Source organism: Cricetulus griseus, chromosome 4 (assembly GCF_003668045.3).
Source record: "Cricetulus griseus strain 17A/GY chromosome 4, alternate assembly CriGri-PICRH-1.0, whole genome shotgun sequence".
In the NCBI taxonomy this organism is placed as follows: Eukaryota; Metazoa; Chordata; class Mammalia; order Rodentia; family Cricetidae; genus Cricetulus; species Cricetulus griseus.
In genome coordinates, this window is record NC_048597.1 from 178,435,755 (window position 1) to 178,456,203 (window position 20,449).

The 20,449-nt window shown below is 40.2% G+C and overlaps 1 protein-coding gene across 2 annotated transcripts; it reads right to left on the bottom strand.

Moving 5' to 3' along the window:
- Positions 1-246: 246 nt before the first annotated feature.
- Aph1b (aph-1 homolog B, gamma-secretase subunit) lies at positions 247-20,295 on the bottom strand. Of its 2 annotated transcripts, XM_027411287.2 has the most exons (6): positions 20,004-20,292; positions 18,601-18,771; positions 11,453-11,523; positions 10,563-10,685; positions 4,881-5,008; positions 247-2,242 (listed from the first exon to the last, which is right to left on the bottom strand). In XM_027411287.2, the coding sequence occupies exons 1-6, from the start codon at positions 20,114-20,116 to the stop codon at positions 2,075-2,077; spliced, it is 774 nt and encodes a 257-aa protein (XP_027267088.1). In that variant the 5' UTR covers positions 20,117-20,292; the 3' UTR covers positions 247-2,074. The 2 variants fall into 2 exon arrangements, with proteins under 2 accessions (XP_027267088.1, XP_027267089.1); XM_027411288.2 differs by lacking the exon at positions 10,563-10,685 and having other exon boundaries at positions 20,004-20,295.
- Positions 20,296-20,449: the final 154 nt, after the last annotated feature.

Here is a 20,449-nt window from a genome sequence, read left to right on the forward strand (position 1 = left end):
TTTCCTCAAAAAAAAAACAACAGTTTCACTGGGCAAAATGTCCTTTTCATGTGTGTTGTTTTTTTGTTGTTGTTTAAGATGCATGTTCCTGTCTGTGAGAGAATATGAGTACAGTTGCAACTGAGGGCCAGATGCCTTGGATCTGTTGGAACTGGAGTTACAAGTGGTAGTGAGCTGTCAGAAGTAGGTGATGGGAACTGAACTTGGGTCCTCTGCAAGAACAGTATGTGCTCTTAACCACTGAGCCATTTTCCCAGCCCTTAATCTGGGTTTTTATTAAGTGAGATTTTATAGTTGTCCCATTTCTAATATCATGGTGTTAGTACTTAGAGAAATTACTTAGAGCTCAAGTATGAATAGCAGTAAAATTATCAGATTCTCCATACCTGAGATGAAAAAACATTTTATCAGGATATCTACATACAAGGTTTGTAAGACAGCAGTAATAAACAACTACACATTTTCTTACTTAGTTTAACAAAAGAAAATACCATGCTCAGATAGGGACACATGCCAGCTCTATGGGCATCTTCTTTCTCTTTGTTCAGCACAGTGATGTTCACTGTTTGGTTTTTATATCTTTTCTTTTTAGTCCAGGGAAAAATCTTGCATAGAGCTACAAAGCCCACAAACTTCAGCAGAATCACTTACACAACTTTGTACTGAAATAACCTTTAAGGGGATAACTAAAGTGATGTCTCCAGTGATTTGTAATCTTCCTAGAAGCTTTACTACTCCTGCATCTCTATACTGAGGCACTCAATTATTTTAAGCATGGTTCACCAATTAATGATTATTAGTTCATGGGTTAAAAAACAAAACAAAACACATGCTCTTTTCGTTAGCACAGAACTGTCATGGTCATCTTCCATGTCATTGCCAAGCCTTGTCATTGCTGCTACTGTTTCTTTTAGAAGGTGCATGGAAGTGCTGGGGTCACCACTTTCTTGAAGAGGTCATTTCTACTTTACACTCTAAGTTCCTCAAAGACTTTGATTGGGAACAGTTTTCAGTCAGTACACTCACAATTTAGTAGCATTTCATCTTAAAAAGGAAATCAGATGACTTATTTAGAACAAAGCCCCTGGGTATTCTTATGAAGGGATTTCTGCAACCTAAACCTAGACAAACCTGCTGAAGATGAAAAGTTACATGCCAGCTTGAAGTCTGGCAGTTTAATGTCCATCTCCAATTTCACCCTGTAGCATTTGGGTGATGGTGCAGTTTAGTGTCACAGGAACAAAGGAAAGGTGTCAACATCACACTACTTTGTGCATTTAGCTGCTCTCACAAGGTCCAGGGTGGATCTGCCAAGGATGCATCATTCATCAACTAGCCCAGCTTCAGACAACACACACTGCAGCTTTTAACTGAGAAGGCTCACAGACTTGGCACAATTTTAGACTATCCCAAGGAAGCAGCATGTAATCACTCTTAAAGAGCCCAGATTTATACTAAAAAGAGTAATTTAATGTCTCAGGAGGAAAAACTTAAAATGGAAAAATAAACCTTGAGGAAAATGCATGTTATATACAGACCTTACCTTAGCTAAGTTATAATGTTGGTATAGGTTACTGCATTTAAAGGCACAGCCTATGGTGCTAGTGAAGGACATGAAAGCCATTCACAGAGACAACGGCTCTTCAGCCTTGTGTGACATCAGTACATAAAAAGACAAGGCCTACCCAGGTTACTAATTCAGACATTTACTTGCTCAGCAGAAGTTGGCTTAGGAGACAGTTAAATACCGAACCTTATTCTCCTTGGGAGTTCTCAGAACTTCCCATTGGACCCCACTGATTCTCAGCTGCACTGCACATCCAGGATAATCAAATCTGGAGGGGAAGTCCAGAAGCATCTGTCTTTATTTTTCCAGGTGCCTCAAATATGCAGCCAGGATGCAGGCCACACTGCAGCTCTTTTCAGAGGCTACTGCGTGAAAGCACATGGACAGTTCCAGGCTAGACAGTTCTGCTGCTTCTAAGTTACAGGAGCTAGCGTCTTTTTAGAGAAGGACACAGCATGCTTCCTCTAAAGACACGGGCTTCTGTCTGGAGGTGCTGACTGTCAGAGGTTATCTGGAGCGCTGGTTATAAAGAAGAAAGTCCTTGTCTTGGCAGAGCAGGCAGAGTTTCAGGCTTCGGCAGCTACCTCCAGCAACAAAAAATGCCCAGATGCCCATGAACACCATGATTATATATGCTGATACCAGATTTAATTCATAATAAGGACTTAGGAAGGTCTGCAAAGGAAAAATAAGGCAGGTTTTGAAATCTGGAATAAACAGAGATAGAGGGAAACACACACCTTTCAACTGATGGACTTCATCTCACAACCACAAGATAACTGTCATGTGTTAAAGACTCAGGAAGGCATAGCAGACACTGGTCTGTGAACTTGCACTTTGCTCGACTCAAATGGCAACTCCAGAAGAAAGCTGTTAGCCAAAACCTAATGGAATGCTTAACAGAAAGCACATGGAGCACCTAGCCCTGGTTTATAGCCATTTCTGGTCTAATTAATTGGTTCTAAGAATTTGCAACCAATGCAGGTACATCTAGATTACTTGTATATGAACCAGTAGTATTCAGAGGAACATGAGGAAGCAGAGTTAGTTTTTTGGCTGTACAATTGCTATGGATTCCAAAAGTTTAATCCTAATAAAACACTAACAGGAACACAGCTCAGTGGTAGAGTGCATGTTCATTATGCATGAAGCCCTGGGTTCAATCCCAGCACCAAAGCATGACTGACAGAGTGCCACAAGGTGCAGTGAGTGAAATTACTGAAGACAAGTCTCCACTATCCTAGGACTTAAATACTACTAAGTAGCACAGACAATGAAGAAATAATTAAATAAATAATTCAGGGCAAACTATGATAGATAGTAACACAGAATTGCTACAGTTGTGATGAATGCCAGGATGAGGACAAGGGGATCAATCTACTTAAGGGGTGATGGAGGTCCTGATAATATGGCACTTAACCTGACACAGATAGCAAAAGGAGTGAATTAACCCTATACAGGCTGTCTATGGGAGGAGCACAGGTGAGGACAAAGAGCTGGATACAGATAAAAATTAGGGCCAGTATGAATAAAGTTTTGGAATGGAGGAGCAGGTGAGGTGAGACAACAGCGAAGCCTGTGGATAAGCAATGTGTTATTCTCTGTGAAATATAGGGTGGTAGAGAAGGTTTAGGTTGAGATAATAATGATTGATTTTGATTTTTCAAACTGCATAAAAATGGATTAAATGAGTTGTGAGCCAGGTGTTGGTGGCACACGCCTTTAATCTCAGCACTCGGGAGGCAGAGGCAGGTGGATCTCTGTGAGTTCGAGGCCCGCCTGGTCTCCAGAGCGAGTGCCAGGATAGGCTCCAAAGCTACACAGAGAAACCCTGTCTCAAAAACAAAAACAAACAAACAAAAAGGAGATTGTGGTAAAGTACAGAGAAGAGGTAGGAGAAGATTGCACTGGCTGAGGAGAACATAGGATGGTAACTTAGGGAGGTAGTGGTGGAGCTGGAGGGTGGACAGGAAGAGCTCACAGGCCTTGCTGATGGATTGAATGGGAGGCAGATGCCAAGACCAATTCTTACATTTCTGGCCTGATGATAAATGAAGTGTTAAGGATACAAAGGCTTGAGGGGCATCAACCTTGAAAGAGGTTGGGAGGAAGAGGCAGGGACAAGCTTGCAAGTATGGGTACAAATAATATCCAAAAAAATCTTGGTTACTTGTAACAGGCCATGAGATTTCAAAAGGCAGATGTCAAATAAGCACTTGAATGTCTGAGTAGAATACTCAAGAGGACAGACCAAGGGAAGGAAAAGCAGTAGCCCAGCCTCTACATGGAACTTAATGTCATACCATGGATGAGAGTTTCCAAAGAGCTATTACAGACAATAAGGTTAAGTGCCACCATTTCTAAATTTCTGAGTGTCTCATAGTCAGTAATGGCTGAGCAGTGGTGGTGCATGCCTTTAATTCCAGCAACTCAGGAGGCAGAAGCAGACAGAACTCTGTGAGTTCAAGGCCAGCCTGGTCTACACAATGAGTGCTAGGACAGGCTCCAAAGCTATAGAGAAACCCTGTCTGGAAAAGCAAAAAAAAAAAAAAAAAAAAAAAAAAAAAAAAAAAAGAAAGAAAGAAAAGAAAAAACAAAGAAATTTGAGGCTAGGAGAAGTAGATATCGTCAATGAAATGGGTCAGTGGGTTAAGACACTTGCTGCCAAGCCAGACGATGTGAGGTGCAGACTGGCACTGAAATACTATCAGTAAGAAGTGAAACCAGCACATCTGCTACTGGTCAGAATGTGTAAGGTGTCACCACCTTATGGAGCCTGGCTTAACAATTTGTATCAAGGACTTACAACATTCACACCAATTGACTTCATAGTCTCCTGCCTCAAAACTTAAATATATGGGAAAAATCACATGTGCATAAATAGTCAAAAAAGCTTCTCAACAGCCAAAACAACAACAAAAACAAAAGGGAAGTGATTAACCAAATAAGTCAAATTTAAATAATTTTCACCTAAAGATTTAAGCTTTACTAAAATTGGTATCTTAAGGAGTTTGTAATGAAAGAAAGTTGTTTCAGATATGCTTATAACATAAGCATGATGCAAACTATTCTAGACTTGACCAACATCCACTAAAGGACAGACATGAGGAAAACCTCTAATGAGACAGATCCCCCTCCCCAAATTAACTAGACTGTCACTCTACTAAAACACACATGACTCACTGTTGACTTCCAGGGCTTCTCTGACTTGCCCTCATTTCCCATGAATGTGTCCTTCATTTGGTTGAAATCTACCACTCAGACCTCTGCACTTGAGCTCTGCAAGCACTGAGAGCACAGCCACAACACTCACCTGGGTTGATACCAGCAGGTGAGTCAGGAGAACTATAAGGAGGATGTACCACTTTTTCTTCTCACAGCCATCAAAAAACACAATGCCCCAGAACACATGCAGCAGTATGATAACCAGTGTCATGAAAGCTGAAAAGACAAGTGAGTAATTAGTGGACAGTCCCACAGACAACTGTCACCAAAGCCAGCCAAACCCCATCACTGTGCATTGGCTCTGAGGGTCCCCTGGCTGCAGTAATAGAATCTGACCACCAGTTCACAGAACTGGTTGATAAGAACCCATGATAATTTTCAAAGCATATCTGGGAGGGAGGTTCAGCCTTTCTAGGAACTATTATTGCTCTAGAATATGAACCTGTTTGCCAAAAGCCAACTTGGGTTTGGCTTTCAAGGAGTTTCCCTGAGGTATGCCATGAGATCAGTATAAATCTGCACAGCTTATTTTCAATTAGCCTCTGGCCTTAAGTAGAGAGAATTTTCTCAATTGAGCAAAGCATCATCCTCTGTCTAAACAGGTCTCTGTACTAAAGAACAATTTCTCTACAGAATTTTTTTTAGGGAATGCAATAAAAATTAAAAATCATAATTATCTTATACTGTTTAAGCAGTTGGCAGTGAATCTGATCATAACTTCCGTGTCTCTGGAATACTGCCTGTGTAGGTGCCCTGTGTCCTGGATAACATTTCTTCTTTAAAGCAGGCAAGTCCCTTATATTCTGCACACTTTAACATGAAAAAAGGCATATAGATTTCCCTTTCCTGCTACATAATAAGGAGGCTGTGAGCTTTAACCCCCAGACAGAAAAACCCAGGCTAGAGTTCTGAACTGCTTGAAGGTAAATAACCTGGCATTGCCAAGCAAAAAATAGTTCCCTCTATTTCAGTGCAGCAAGGCATTTGAGCTATACTATGTACTATATACTATATACTATATACTATATACTATATACTATATACTATATACTATATACTATATACTATATACACTATATATTATCTGTACTCCAATGAGTTCTCAAATCAACAGATAACTATCCTAGCAACTTGTTATCATTGAAACCTAGTAGTACCCACCCCACCCATGCATTGGGGAAGGAGCCCAACAAAGCCAGTTTAAATAGCCTTCCTAGACAATCAATGCATGGTCAAGTTTCAGAAACCTGCCAATGAGGCATTATTATAAATGTGCATAAGGAGATACAAGAATATTTATATCAGCACTGCTGCAATAACAAAGAATGCCCACCGTTACCTGCTTCTGCCTCCACTTCCCATGCGCTGCACCACCATGCCTGGTTTGAGGTCTATGTTTCTGACACAAGGATGCATTTGGAGAGTCATAAAGGATCTCTGTTAAAGCCATTTGGATCAAGATGAGTGCAGAGGAACTTGAATGTTCATCTGAGATGTCTGACTTGAATTTAGAGGCAAAATCTTCACATGCATGAGTAAATTACAGTGTACTCACACAGTGGACTACTGTATATGACCCACAACATGTGTCATCTCAAGAACACAATGCTGCATGGGAACAAATACATTGTGAAATGAATATTATTCATATGAAGTAAGAGAGCCACAAGATATTAAAAGAACATGACTGTTGTGGCTAGAGGAGAATAAGCTATCACATCTCTGTGACAGAGTCTTCATGTCAGGCTCTGGAAGACCACACTAAAAGGATTCAATTCAGGTCCAGCCATCACTCTGATGAGGACAGTTCCTAAGGACAGGTGCCTATCAATAGTGTGACACTAAGACCACTTAAGACGCCCAGGGGATAAGCAAGGGTTTTTAAATTTTTTCTCTGAGTCAAAAAGACCAAGGCAAAAATTGACACAATGGGACCTTTTTCTAATCATAACGTGTTCATATTCTAAGGAAGGGTTTTCTAGGACCTAGATGTTAATCAAATGTCAAGAAGAATCACTACCACAGGCATTTGCCATCTTCTTAGCAGCCTCTGCTTGCCCTTTTCTCTAGGCATTGCCATGGGAACCGAGATCAGCTAAGTATACTCCCAGGGTTAGCTCCTAAAATCCAGCTACTTGGAAACACTCTTATTGGAGACATTTCCAGCCTGTTCTTATCCAAAACAGTATCCTCTGGACCTCACTGATCCTGATTGTGCTTCCAAATTCTAGGTCCGAATGTCTTGACCCTTTCAGCTAAGAAGTCTGATGGACTGACTTTGTCTGCAAAGTCAAAGCAGATATCTCAGACTAGCATTCAAGCTCCTCTGCACACATATAGACACAAATGACTTTAACAGCAGATTCTTTATGACTCTTAACTGCATCATTGTGTCAGAAACATAGAACTCAAGCCAGGCATGATGGTGTAGCACTTGGGAGGTAGAGACAGAGGCAGAAGGCTCAGAAGTTCAAGGTCATCCTTGATTTGCTTAGGAGACATTAAGTCATACAAAGTAGAATTTAATGAAGGTAGTGCTGCCTCCCAAATACCCCCCAAAACAAGTAGTTTGCTAACCAGGCCTGTTAAACAAATTTTAGGATGCTAGGATATAAGTAAGTGTTTGTTCATCAGGATTGACCAGTTTAGGCTCCATTCCTATAACAACAGAAACAACTCCAACTTAAAACCAACCATTATGCCTATCCCAGTATCAAAGAACATGCCTCTAACAGACAGCTAAAGGGGACAGCATAGGGTCTCAACCACTGTCAAGTCCTGGTGTGCTATAAAGCCCATAGTTCCCTTCTTGAGATAGCATAATTTTGCCAGATGGACAAGATGATCCCTGGTCACAACTTTTTGAAACCAACCAACCAACCAACCAACCAACCAACCAACCAACCAACCAACCACACTGGCATATTTAAGGTAATTCTGGCAATATCTTTAGTGTTTAAATCTCTCATCTGGTACATTGCCTGATTTACATTCTTCTGTCTCTGTTTCCATTGTGTAGCCTGGGTGTGGGTGAGAAGGTGGAGATTTAAGAATGGCAGAATATATAAAATGCAAAAGCCTAAAATGTGGCAGAATCTTGCTGGCCTAGCCCCAGAGTAATAACAATTAGTCTTAATTCCTGCTGGGCTACACCTGGCCTAGCTTCAGAGAGTTATCAGATAGCCCTAATCCATCCTTTGTTAAGCAGATATGTTTTGTCCCCCTATATGAACCTTGTCTGAGAGTTCCCCAAGGATACAAAAGCCTACCCAAAACTTGGTTCAGGAAATGGGAAAACTGTGGTACCTGATGAAACAAGAATTTGCACTTGACATTTTATTTTTGGAATCCTCATTCAAGTTGTTCTGAGCAGATGGTAATCAACTGGCTAAAGTGTAAATATTGAGAAAAATAAAAATGCTCTGTGCATACTTACAATCAAAAGGACTTGTCCCCAAATACTAAATCAATGATATGACTTGAACTTGGAACTTCTATCCCATACCTCCTTCTCTACCAAGCATTTCCAAGAAATATTAATGAGTCTAACATACTGCTGGCCTGCTCCAAAACAACCATCCATAAAAAAGAACTAACTTACATGTATACTTCATAAACTATGCCTGTCTGTAACAAAAAAAAATTCATGTACATACAGGTATCATATAATATGTAATTATATGTATCATATAATATGTAATATGTATTAATGTAACATACATAGATATAGATGCTAATTAATGACCTCACGTTCCTTATTCTAATTACCATTTTAGGAACAAATCTACTCTTACAAGGGACTCATTTTAAACTGTACTTGAAAACAGCCTGGTTTACTAAAGGGATATAGCACCATCTAAAGGACAAAAGCTATCGATACATGAGGATGGGAAGATAACAGCTCCTGTAACAGTGTAAACTGTAAGAAAATTCACAATACAAAAGGTGTCTTCTTAATTTCTACTGGACTCTGACATTTTTTTTTTTTTACAAACTAAGCATCATTATCATTTAAAATTTATGCCACGGGGCTGGAGAGATAGTTCAGCAGTTAAGAGCACTGAGAGCTCTTCCAGAGGACCTGAGTTCAACTCCCAGCACCCACATGGCAGCTCACAACTGTCTGTAAATCCACTTCCAGGGGAACTAAGAATCTCACACAGACATATATGCACGCATAGCACCAATGCTCACTAAATAAAAATCAATAAACCATAAAAATATGCTAGGAATATTCCAGTTTGGGAATATTCACAAAGACAATTTGCTGTGTTGGAGACAACATTAATAAGCATGATCCATTAACTCACTTTCCCTTAACTTGTGCTCAGAGTTAAAGGTCTGAACTGGATGCCATAGGCCTCAGAAATCAAAGACTTTTCAAACAGGGAAGACTAGCTTGCTGGCTTCACAGAAGATGGATTTACTTGAGAAGCTGACTGTACTGATGTCCACAGGAGAGGCTAAAATTTGAACTAATGAGGAAACTGAGACTAAAGGAGGACTGTCTCTGGGTTCATGGATTGCCATGATGTCTCTAAACTACAGCAGCTTTTTAAAGTGGGTCATTTCTCTTTAGCTACTGAAACGCTATTTAGTTTTTGGTCATATTCCCATACAATATGGTAAGCTCCATAATGAGCTTTGACCTGTATGTGAACATTGATTTAACTGAAAAAATGGGTATGTGAGTCCACTTATTTCAATGACATAACTGCTGTTGGTCTAGACAACTACAAACACAACACATTTTCCTCTAGTTTTAAACAAAGTGAGATGTAATAAAAATAATATTCTAATTATGAAACAAACTTGTGACCATTGTGTCATAACTTGTAGTTGATAAATGAAAAGTAATGTGAAAAAAGTTGTTTTTTATAACTGCATCTTTGCATAAAATATTAATTAATCTACCATTTTTCTTTCTGAATTTAAAGATCAAATCATGCTGTCTATCTGTAAAAGGCACAGAGTTATAGACTAATCAAAGATTAGAACTTAGGACTAGGGGTCTTGTGTTGAATTCCTAGCACTGAGCAAGAAAAAAAAATAGGGGTTTATGGGTTTATATTGAATATAAATATATAATGACAAAACAAAAAGGATAGATCTCATGAAAATTAGCTGCTAATGTTTCATCTATACTGTAACATTTTAGTATGACCAAATAAATATATATAAATCATTGTTTGGGTTTTGATGTTGGTTTTTGTTTTTGAGATAGGGTTTTCTCTGTGTAGCTTTGGAGGCTGTCATGGAACTCACTCTGTAGACTAGAACAATCTGAAACTCACAGAATCTGCCTGTCTCTACCTCCTGAATGCTATGATTATAGGCGTGTGCCACCACTGTGGTAAACATATAAATCTTTTGCAAGATAAATTCCTGTAATAGGGGTTCAGAGGTTAAGAGCATCGACTGCTCTTCCAGAGGTCCTGAGTTCAATTCCCAGCAATCACATGGTGGTTCACAACCATCCATTATGAGATCTGGTGCCCTCTTCTGGTGTGCAGATATACATGGAAGCAGAATGTTGTATACATAATAAATAAATAAAATCTTTTTAAAAAACCTGTAATATTCTAAAGCACTCCAAGCAAACCCCTGTCCCCACTCCCAGGTCCTACACTTATAGTGCCTAGGAATATCTTCCCTTTAAAAGGGAATATTTTCCCATTAAAAGAATTCACTTGAATTCTGAAGCCAATGAATTGCAATAAGGATGATCCTTTAGAGCAGGACCCTGAACACCTACAGCTATGGCACATACCTGAATTAAGGAAGAACTGTGGAGAATCCCCATGAATGCCCACTGTGCCTGGCCCCAAGGAGTCAGACAGGGTGTTCACAAAGGAAAACACTCCGCTCATGATTCCAAAGCCCAAGCCAGAAACTAAAGAGGAAGAAAAACACCGTTAAGCCCTCTTCCTGTTATGAGTTCAGTTCAACTCTAATTTGCAAGGACTGGGGAACACTATTTCCCTGCAGGGAAAAGGCTACACCTGCTGTTGCTGAAGCATCAGACAGCCAGCTCTGGAAGGCTAAGTGAGAAGGGAGAGGAGGAAAGGAAGTGCAGGAGGTAGTAGATCAATGAACCAAGGAGAGGCACAGAAGAAACTAGAGAGGAAGAAGAGGGTAATGTGCTGAAGGCCCTGGCTTTGGTTTATTGTAGCCAAACTGTGAGGGAGTAACTGTGGTTGCAAGGTGGGATCTCTGGGCCAGATGGAGCTAATTCTACATGGAGACCTAGATCCTGTGTGTTGTGTGTGTGTGTGTGTGTGTGTTGTGTGTGTGTGTGTGTGTGTGTGTGTGTGTGTGTGTGTGTGTGTGTGTGTGTGTGTGTGCACTCTTGTGCCTGCTTGAGTTTATGTGTACCATGTACAGTCTGTGCAGGTGCTGGATCCCCTAGAACTGTGTGTGTGTGTGTGTGTGTGTGTGTGTGTGTGCACTCTTGTGCCTGCTTGAGTTTATGTGTACCATGTACAGTCTGTGCAGGTGCTGGATCCCCTAGAACTAGAGTTACAGGTGGTTGTGAGCTATCATCTGGGTGCTGGGACTGAATGCAGGTCCTTTGCAAGAGCACTAGGTGCTCCTAACTGCTGAGCCACCTCTCTAGCACTTCTGTTATTTTTCTTTATGACACCTCAGGATCTAACTTACCATAGGCCAACAGTCGCATTGAGGGTGTTGTCTCCTCAGGGTTTATGCTTTTCAAACCCTCACTGGCTTTTCTAAAAGAAAAACACATTTTTAAATTTTATTTTTAAAGGAAAAGCCATATATTAGGCAGGTCAGAGGACCCTTCAAAACTAGGTACTTAGTGAGGCTTCTGATCAGGTTACATTCCAGATTATAGTCTAGAATCCATTTAAGTGAAACCCAGCACATTTTTGATAATTGAAGTCAAATGAATTGTCTACCAACCTCATCTCCATAAAAGGAAAAGCTAAAAATATTAATAACAAGCCAATAGGGGTTGAATTCAATGGGAATAATAGCAATGTTTTAATTTCTGGGGTCAATAAATATTTATCTTATTATCCTGAGGGATCTACCACTCTGAATTTTCTACTTCCCAAGGTGTTGTGTCTTTATCTCCAATTTACTGGCATCTGTTGTATATTTCACTATGCCTTTATTCTCTCAATCCCCATTCCACTTTCCATGCCAAAAAACCAAAATCATTCTCACCTTTCTAACAGCAGTTTTTTTTTTCTTTTGGTGCAGTAACTAGGCTCATGCCTCATACGTGCTAAGAACATGATCTATCACTGAGTGATGCCTGCAGCCTGTCCACAGCCATTCCCATTCCTCCCAATAGCAATATATTAAAGTAGATGATATATTGAGGAGTCAAATTCTCATATTGGTACTTAATAATAAGGTCTTTTGATTCTAAAATATTTTACATATTTGACTCATATATCGAACTTAGGAGCACATGAAGTCTGACACTTTTATAATATCCTGTATGAAATGCTGCCTTTAGAATTGGCTATAAATACTTAACTGGAAAAACCAATATTTTCAGTAATTAATCAATCTATATCCAGCCAGTTCACAAATATACCAAGAATATGCCTCTGCCTGCTCCCTTATTGCCATGCAGACATATTAGGAATGCTAGGTGTGATTTGTTATACTATTACTATCTCTATTACTAATCCCTGCTGGTCAGAAACTCTTCAATCATTTGAAAACTAACTGAAAGGATATTTAAATTATCCATACTGTAAAGTATATCTATTAAAGTAACAAAAGAACCAATACTTTGGAATGACCTGTCAGCCAGTGCTGAAACAAAAGGAAGTGAGATGAACCCTCACCTAAGAGAGACAAGTTAACCAGAACATACTTATTTCCCAGACATTGCATTATTTTAAACTTCTGGGAAGCCAGGTGTGGTGGTTCATTCCTGCAATCTTAGCACTTGAGAGGCTAAGGTAGGAGGACTACTGCATGCTCAAGGCCAACCTGGGCTATGCTGTGACACTCTACTCAAAAGACCAATGTAAAATAAAATTTAAAATCTCAGTTATTACTATTGGCTTATTCGTTGTAAGGGGCCATGGGCCCAAAACTATGTGGCTTAAAGCCCACCTTTGTAAGCCTTTTAATGACCTTTAAGTTTGCGGCTTAAAGCCAGCTCTGTGAGCCTCCTGTAACCTGTATTTAGACACGGTTTGGCCAAGTGGAACTGCTAACTGCTTCTGTTCCGAGAAAGGGTCTGGGGCTTTTCTGTTCGCTGTTCCAAGGAAGACCACTAGATGTTCCGGCTAAGAAGAATGTTCCAGTCCCAGCAAATACCTGATGTTCCTTCTGTTATTCCCCCCAATTCTATTGTTGCAGGGCTATTTAAGCCTACTCTAAGCCCCAATAAATTGAAACCTTGACATTGCACAGACGGACTCTTGTCCTTTCTCGAGCCGCCTGGTCTCCTTTCTTTCTCTCGCCCATGACTCTTTCAGGCAGCTCCCCTTCGGAACCCTGAATAACTGGACCCGCGGGACAGGTCAATTCGTTACATAAACACAGAATCACTGTAAAAATATAAATATTTGGTAGTGTAGAATTCAAACAAAATAGCCATGTGAATAGTGAAAAGTCTCCTATGCTTTTCTAGAATCAAAAGGAACAATTTAGGATTTCAGTGTTGTCTATTTGGAAACACTGTTTGGCTGGAAGGATGTGACCCAGATATTAGTGTGACTATCTTCATATTTCTCTGAACAGCAACCAACTAAATTTTCCCTAATAAAACAAACCTACCTGTAGGGGGAATTCTGTTAAAGGTTAGTTCAACCTTATGAGTTATACAGCAGCAGTAATCTACAGCAACAAATATACCTATGTAGTTTAGTGAATAAATTTGGGAGGGTTTCTGTTTTGTGTAAGTTGTTTTTCTTTATTGGACACTGCAATCAGGAATATGTTAAGTTTCTAGGGATGGTGACCCTTGTCAGAAATACCAGCAAGGTCAGAAGTCCAAGATCATTCTCAACTACATACTGAGTCAGAAGCTATGTGGGATACACGAGACCTCCACTTTTAAAATAACTTTTAAAGTTTTACAATAAAATAAAGCAAAACAAAAGCAAAAGCAAAGAAAAATTCAAATGGCTTATTTCTATTTATAATCTCACTCTCATCTGTACGCTCAAAAAAGAATAAATGAGCCAGAGGTGATGGAGCACCCCTTTTATCCCAGCACTCAGGAGATAGACGCAGGTGTGTCTCTGTGAGTTCAAGGCTGGCCTGGCTTATACATACATACATACATAATAATTTATCAATAGTTTTGAATATATATTATAAAAAATGGAACTTTTAATTTTTGTTCTTGGGAATCTGGTAACAAATGTAATGGAATTTCTACTTCAGTAAACAGAAGAGACATCCTGCCTAGCACAGTCAGCTATTCTGTTCATCAGAAACTTGGAAACTCATCACATTTTGTACTTTCTCACTTCCTTATTTAACAGTGAACTAACTGTCAGTGCTGCAACATTCCTCACAAACTGTTGTAACACAGAATGAGGAAGTTTAGGCAACTTCTGAATTCATGTATTTAAGATATTTGGAGTTTTCCTTTTGTTTATTTGTTTGTTTGGTTTTTGAGATGGTCTCATGGAACTGACTGACTTCAATATCATTATGGAGCTAAGATTACAGGTATGTGCCATCATGCCCATTTTATCAGGTCCTGGGATGGAGCCCAGGGCTTCGTGTTTGATAGGCAACTACTCTCCAACTGTGTTACATCTTGTAGCCCCTAATACACCACTTTAGGAAATTTAAAAAACAAACTGATACTTCATTAAAAAAAAAAAAGCCCCCAAAACTGTAGCTGGACTGGGCTGGAAAAATGGCTCAGCAGTTAAAAACACTAACTGCTCTTATAGAGGACCCTGGTTCAATTCCCAGCCCCCACACGGCTGCTCACAGCTGTCTGTAAATCCAGTTTCAGGAGATCTAACATCCTCATACCAATGCAGATTAAAAAAACAAAAACAAAAACAAAAAAACAAAAGAAACCTGTAGCAAGGGTGAGGGGTATAGGTCAGTGGTGGAGGGACAATCAAACCCATAGCAGTGGTTATTTTAGCTTTTTTTCTTTTCCATAAATGTAAGATTTTTCTAAACTCACCAAATATGTGTTTATATTATAATAAAATTATTAAATTATTATAAAATAATAAATTATAAAATAATAAAACTGAATTAGGTTATAAAACTTTTAATACAAGCAAAAATAATTCTATATATTTTAGACATTGTGCTGCAGCTTTAGGCAACAAACAGTTATCAAAGACGTTTTAGGTAATGAACAGTTATATTTTAAGCTACATAACTTAGAATGTTTTAACATTTGAATGGAAAGACCCACCACTTGTGATCACATGCCAATTTCTTACACTACCAGGTCTTATCATGCTGACAGTTACAATTCACTCACCAAACAAACAAAAACAAAGCATTCATATATTTTGACTATATTAATTTAAAAGTTTGGTAAACTTCTATGTTCTGTGTTAGAGAAAATGTTGCAACACTAGTAGTTCTCACTATTAATATCCATTCATTAATCCATTTGTGATGAAGTAACTATTCCTGACTCATGAAAAAAAAAAAGCTTATTTGACTGCAATGGTTTAGAAATGGGTGTAAATGCTCAACATTTTCATCTTGGAAGCAAATTCAGGCAGCAAAAGTCTGATTAAGGCAGTCCCTTAAATTAAAAGGCTCAATTTTGGCAAAACCTATTTTTGGCAGTGGGATATTAAGAAAAATTTGATTAAACACAAATGATTGTTTTAATGCAGTAATGAATAAGAAATTGATTTAAATGTATCCACTTACATGTTAGTTATTAACAAAGTGCTACAAAAATTGTCAAAATTCTTCAGCTTTCTTTAACACAGCTATATAGTATCCAATAATGGTAAATTCTTCAGGAATTTGAGAATTTTGGTTTTGTTAATTTGGGGATTTTTTTTTTTTTTTTACATAGGATCTCATGTTAATCAGGTAAGTTTTAACTTGGAAGTAAGTAAAGGTTCCCTTGCACTCCTGATCCTCTCAGCCCTATCTCCCAAGTACTAGAATTACAGACCAGGCCTGATAGGAAATTTTTGTAGAATATATCAAAAGCTTATTAAATGTGAATTTTGCAATACAAACAAAGGCATCTATTAATGCATGTTTCTCTGATCAACTGTTTGCAAATTTCCCAAACATCCTTTAAGAACGAGAATAGTTTCCCTAGGAAACCAGAGGTTTCTCTGAACTTCCTAGCTGGATAGCCTGCAAAAACTTCAGGATTCCTTCTTCACATGGTGCCACACTCTTACTGCCCTCATTCAAAATGAGGACCTACTTTCAGTTTATAGTCTTTTGGAAACTCTGATTAGTGCTAAGTAAAAGTTGTTGCTTCAAGTGAAAAACTGAAGAAATGGGCATGCAAGAACAGCAGGTACCACATCTAAATCTTGGCACTCTGGTGAAGTCAGGTTTAGAAGAGGTTATTAAACTGTAATGCTGTATTAAAAATTAAGCTTTTTCAAAATTAAAACCATCATTTAAAAGTGCAAAGGCAACAGAAGCCAGTGACAATGCTGATAGAAAACTTAGTATACTATGAGGCTGAGTTATTTGGAAAACAATGTCTTGTCAAAGATCACACTGCAGTATAAGCATTTGGTGAAAAACAGGCACCGACAAAAGGGGGCATGTCCACTGCCAAAGGCAGAAAAAAAAGGCTTAGAAGCTACAACCATGCCTTTGGAGGTTCCTGTGAAGAACTGAGGAGTGCTGAGAACTGACAGAGACCCTATGACAATCACCATGATACAGGATCATTTTGATTACCCTAATAATAATATACAGTTAAAATTTATATTGTAGATTGAGGGTTGAGGGTGTGAACTGCTTGCTTTTCATGTGCAAGATCTTGGCTTCAATCTCCAGTACTTTAAAAGAAAACAATAAGTTAAATCTTAGGATGGTAGTAACTAACTTGTGCATACCAGAAACATTTAACACAATTAGATGTCCTCCCTGTAAAAATTTAAATGTTTCTGGGCCATGGTGGTGGTGCACTCCCTTAATCCCAGCACTCAGGAGGCAGAGGCAAGCAGATCTCTGTGAGTTTCAGGACAGCCTGGTCTACAAAGTCAGCTCCAGGACAGCTAGGGCTGTGACACAGAGAAACCCTGTCATGGAAAAAAAATTAAATTTTACTTTTTGTTTCTTTCAAAGTTCTGGGATCAAGGTCTTATCTTCTGAGTAGCTTGGGACTACTGGCTGGTGGCCACCATGCCCAACTTTAAATGTTCCTTTTTCTCTCTCTTTGCTCTTTCTTTCATTTTTCTAAAAATAATACTGGAGAATCAAAACCACCAGGGTTCTGAGCACATTAGCATGGGCACTACCTTCAAAGCTATGTTCCCAGTCCTTAACATTACCTTCAATATTTACTTAATGCAAGTCTTTAAGTTTTTCCCAGAGACTAGTAATTGCAATTTTTAAACTTTTTCAAAAATATATCTTTTTAAAGTTATATTTATTTATTAGTTATTTTCTGTGTGTGCATGCAGGTGAGCACATTAATACTATGGTGTACTTGTAAAGAGCAGAAGACAACTTGAGGGAGTCCTTTCTTTTCTTCTACCTTTAAATGGGTCCAGGGATTGAACTCAGGTCATCAGGCTTGGTGGCAAACACCTTTACCCACTGAATTGCCATCATGCCAGGCAACTAAAAACTATGCTTTTTGCTTCTAAGCAATAGCTTCCTGGTTTTCAATTTGTAACTTAGGTTGCTTCATTATAAAAATGGAATCTAACATTTATTACTAAAAGCAAAAATTTTTTTAATACAGAATAATAATATATTAGGAAATCAAATTACCAGAAGCCTCTTCAAGGTTGCTGAGAATCACTTTAGGTTTATTTATGAAATCCATGGAGAGTCTCATTGGCAGAAATGAAAACAGGGCAGCACATTTATCACTCCACTGAGCTTTACTACACAAGCAAAGCTAATCTCATGACTTGCTGAAATAACACAGGGTTCCAAGTACAAGCTGTGTCTCAAATTAGTGGTTTCCTGTGAGGTCCTCATGGATCTGACAGATGACCACATCCTACCACCCCCAAAAGGGAGCTCGTGCCTTAGGCTTTAAGGAAAAATGCATTTTTTCATTTTGCAGACTTAAAACTATAGAAAATGTTTTTAAAATGAACCTTTTTTCTCACAAATAGTCAAAACAACTGAAGGCATAATCTCCATAAGAATAATGTACTTAGGTGGTAGGAGGGAAACATGAAGTCCAAACAGGAAGGCTCTTTGTTGTTTTAGTAATTATTTCTCTGGGCTATTTTTCTTCAAGGTACTTCTCATCTTTTATTTGTTCATTCATTTCTTGCTAGTTTCCTCCATTGTAAGCTCCAGGTCTGACCTCCCCTCTTTCTATTTTTTTAAGACAGGTCTCACTATACTCTGGCTGTCCTGGAACTCTCTAGGTAGACCAGGTTGACCTCCTGCTCAGAGATCCACCTGCCTTTGCCTTCTCAGTGCTTAGATTAAAGATCTTCAGTTTCTACAAGTTGGGCACTGGGCTTTTGACATTGGGCAAATTCAAGAAACATTTTTGGGAGGAAGGAGATGAAAGAGGGGGGAAAAAGAGGGAATGACAGAAGGCAAGCAAGCAAGTCATAAGTTTAAATATTCCATATTTTCAGGCTAGAAATGCACCAATCACCAAATCATAACTCATGTCTAACTGGGAAAATAAACATTTAACTTACTTTAACAGTCTGTAATATGCAAGCCTGAACAGTTCTTGGATACAGACAGAGAGCAACACTCCGAAGATGAGCAAGTACTTCTGTATAGGTCCATCTTTGTTGTCAGTAATGATTCTCACTAGGTACCAAAACACAGAGGAAAGCAGGAGAGATACCAGCCAGAAGAAAGCACTGGAATGTAGAAGGAAAAAGCCACAAGTTAACAGAAACACGAGATTAACAATGACTTCAAATCTGCTGGAGAAGAAACCAAGATCTTGATTTTTTTTTTAGTTGGGAAAAAATCCTCGAAGTGGTGTTCTGCATCCTAGTGAGAAAAACAGTCCAAGAGAAATGTCACATTCCCTCAACAAGAACGTGCTCAGGGACCCTGTCATGTGCACACTAAGGCACTACCTGCCAAGGACTGGCTAAGAGGAACTTGGTTGTCAACTATTTTTCCTAAGAGATGCTTTGCCTCTTCGGTGTGCCATAGAAATACACAACCAGTAACTATTGCAATTTTCATATCCTCAAAATTCGCTAGAAAGTTTGTATTAATGACTAGATATCTGTAAAGGTAAGTGTCTTTTTCTGACAGAAAACGAATACCTAAACTTGTATTAATAGCATGCGCCTTGTAAAATTCAGAAGTTGCAAACCGCTGCTCAGGTATTTTCCAGGCCTGGTTCTTACAACCCTCCGGTGGATTTTAGTGAGACAGCAAGCTTTATAAACCGTTGGGTCAGCAGACTCTAATGTTTTTTAATTACAATAGCAAGAAGCACTATTCAGTATAGTCAAAAAGAAGCTCAGAAAGGCAGGAGTCCCTGGCCTAGCTATCTGGCCTGATGCCAAGTCCCAGAAACTGTCTCAGCAGGTGCAAAGAGACCAAGACCACATCCACCCGCAGAGTTCGGTATTTATCAAGCTCTCAGCGGGACATGCCTGGTTAGGTGTTGCCGCGTTTTCTCAGGCTTCCACCCTCGGCTGCACCCCAGTTGTTACCCCGGGGGTCTACAAGAAAAATCTGAGCCCAAACCCCTACTGTCATTCTGAGTCCCAGGATAAGGGTTGAGGAGGGGTGGGCCACTTTTCCCCAGGTGACTTTAATGACAGGATGAGAACGACTCTTCGATGCCACTGAGCACCTGGTGAAAGGAGACTCCTACTGAAAGACGAAGGCTCCACACACGAATGTATCTCAGTGTTGCCACACTTAGCCCACAGAAGCCTAGATCCGCAGGGCGCGCCTGCTCAGCCCGCCCTTCTCCTCAGACCCTCTCCGGAGGGGAGGAGCCTCCCCTCCCTTCAGCCCTCGATGTCCCACAGGCTGGAGACACTAGGGGGTGGTGATCCCCGAGGTCACAGGAGCCCCGGCACGGGAGGGGACCCGCTGTGTCAAGGACTCGGGGCAGTCTCACCCGGCGATGAGGAAGATGACGCGCAAAGGGTCGGTGGCGATGGTGAAAACGTAGAGAGCGAGCGCGGGCCCGAAGGCGATGAAGGCGCAACCGAAGAACACTGCCGCGGTCATGGCGACCGCCGAAGCCAGTCCAGGGAGCCTGAGGGGACCTGAGGTGCGTAGGGCGCTGTCTTAGCGGGTTGCCGGGCGGGGCAGGCCTGCCCCAGGTGTTCTGTGCTCAGTCAGAGCAGGAGGCGGGGCCTGGAGAAGCTCTACAACAAGGCAGAGCCGTGTGCGGGGCGGAGCCCGGGAGGCGGGGCCTCGAGCTGTTCCACAGCACCGCAGAGCCGGGGGTTGGAGCGGAGCTCGGGAGGCGGGGCCTCAAGCTGCTGCACAAGGCGGAGCCCGGGGGTGGGGCGGAGCTCGGAAGGCGGGGGCGGAGCTCGGGAGGCGGAGCCTCGAGCT

What these genes read in the sequence shown, in the direction of transcription:
- Aph1b (XM_027411287.2), bottom strand. Translation starts at nt 20,116, where the DNA reads ATGACCGCGGCAGTGTTCTTCGGTTGCGCCTTCATCGCCTTCGGGCCC. An exon ending in GTCATCTTCCTCATCGCCGG is followed by an intron (nt 18,772 to 20,003) that starts GTGAGACTGCCC and finishes TCTACATTCCAG; the next exon opens with TGCTTTCTTCTGGCTGGTAT. An exon ending in ACCTGCTGGTATCAACCCAG is followed by an intron (nt 2,243 to 4,880) that starts GTGAGTGTTGTG and finishes TTTCCTTTGCAG; the next exon opens with ACCTTCCTAAGTCCTTATTA.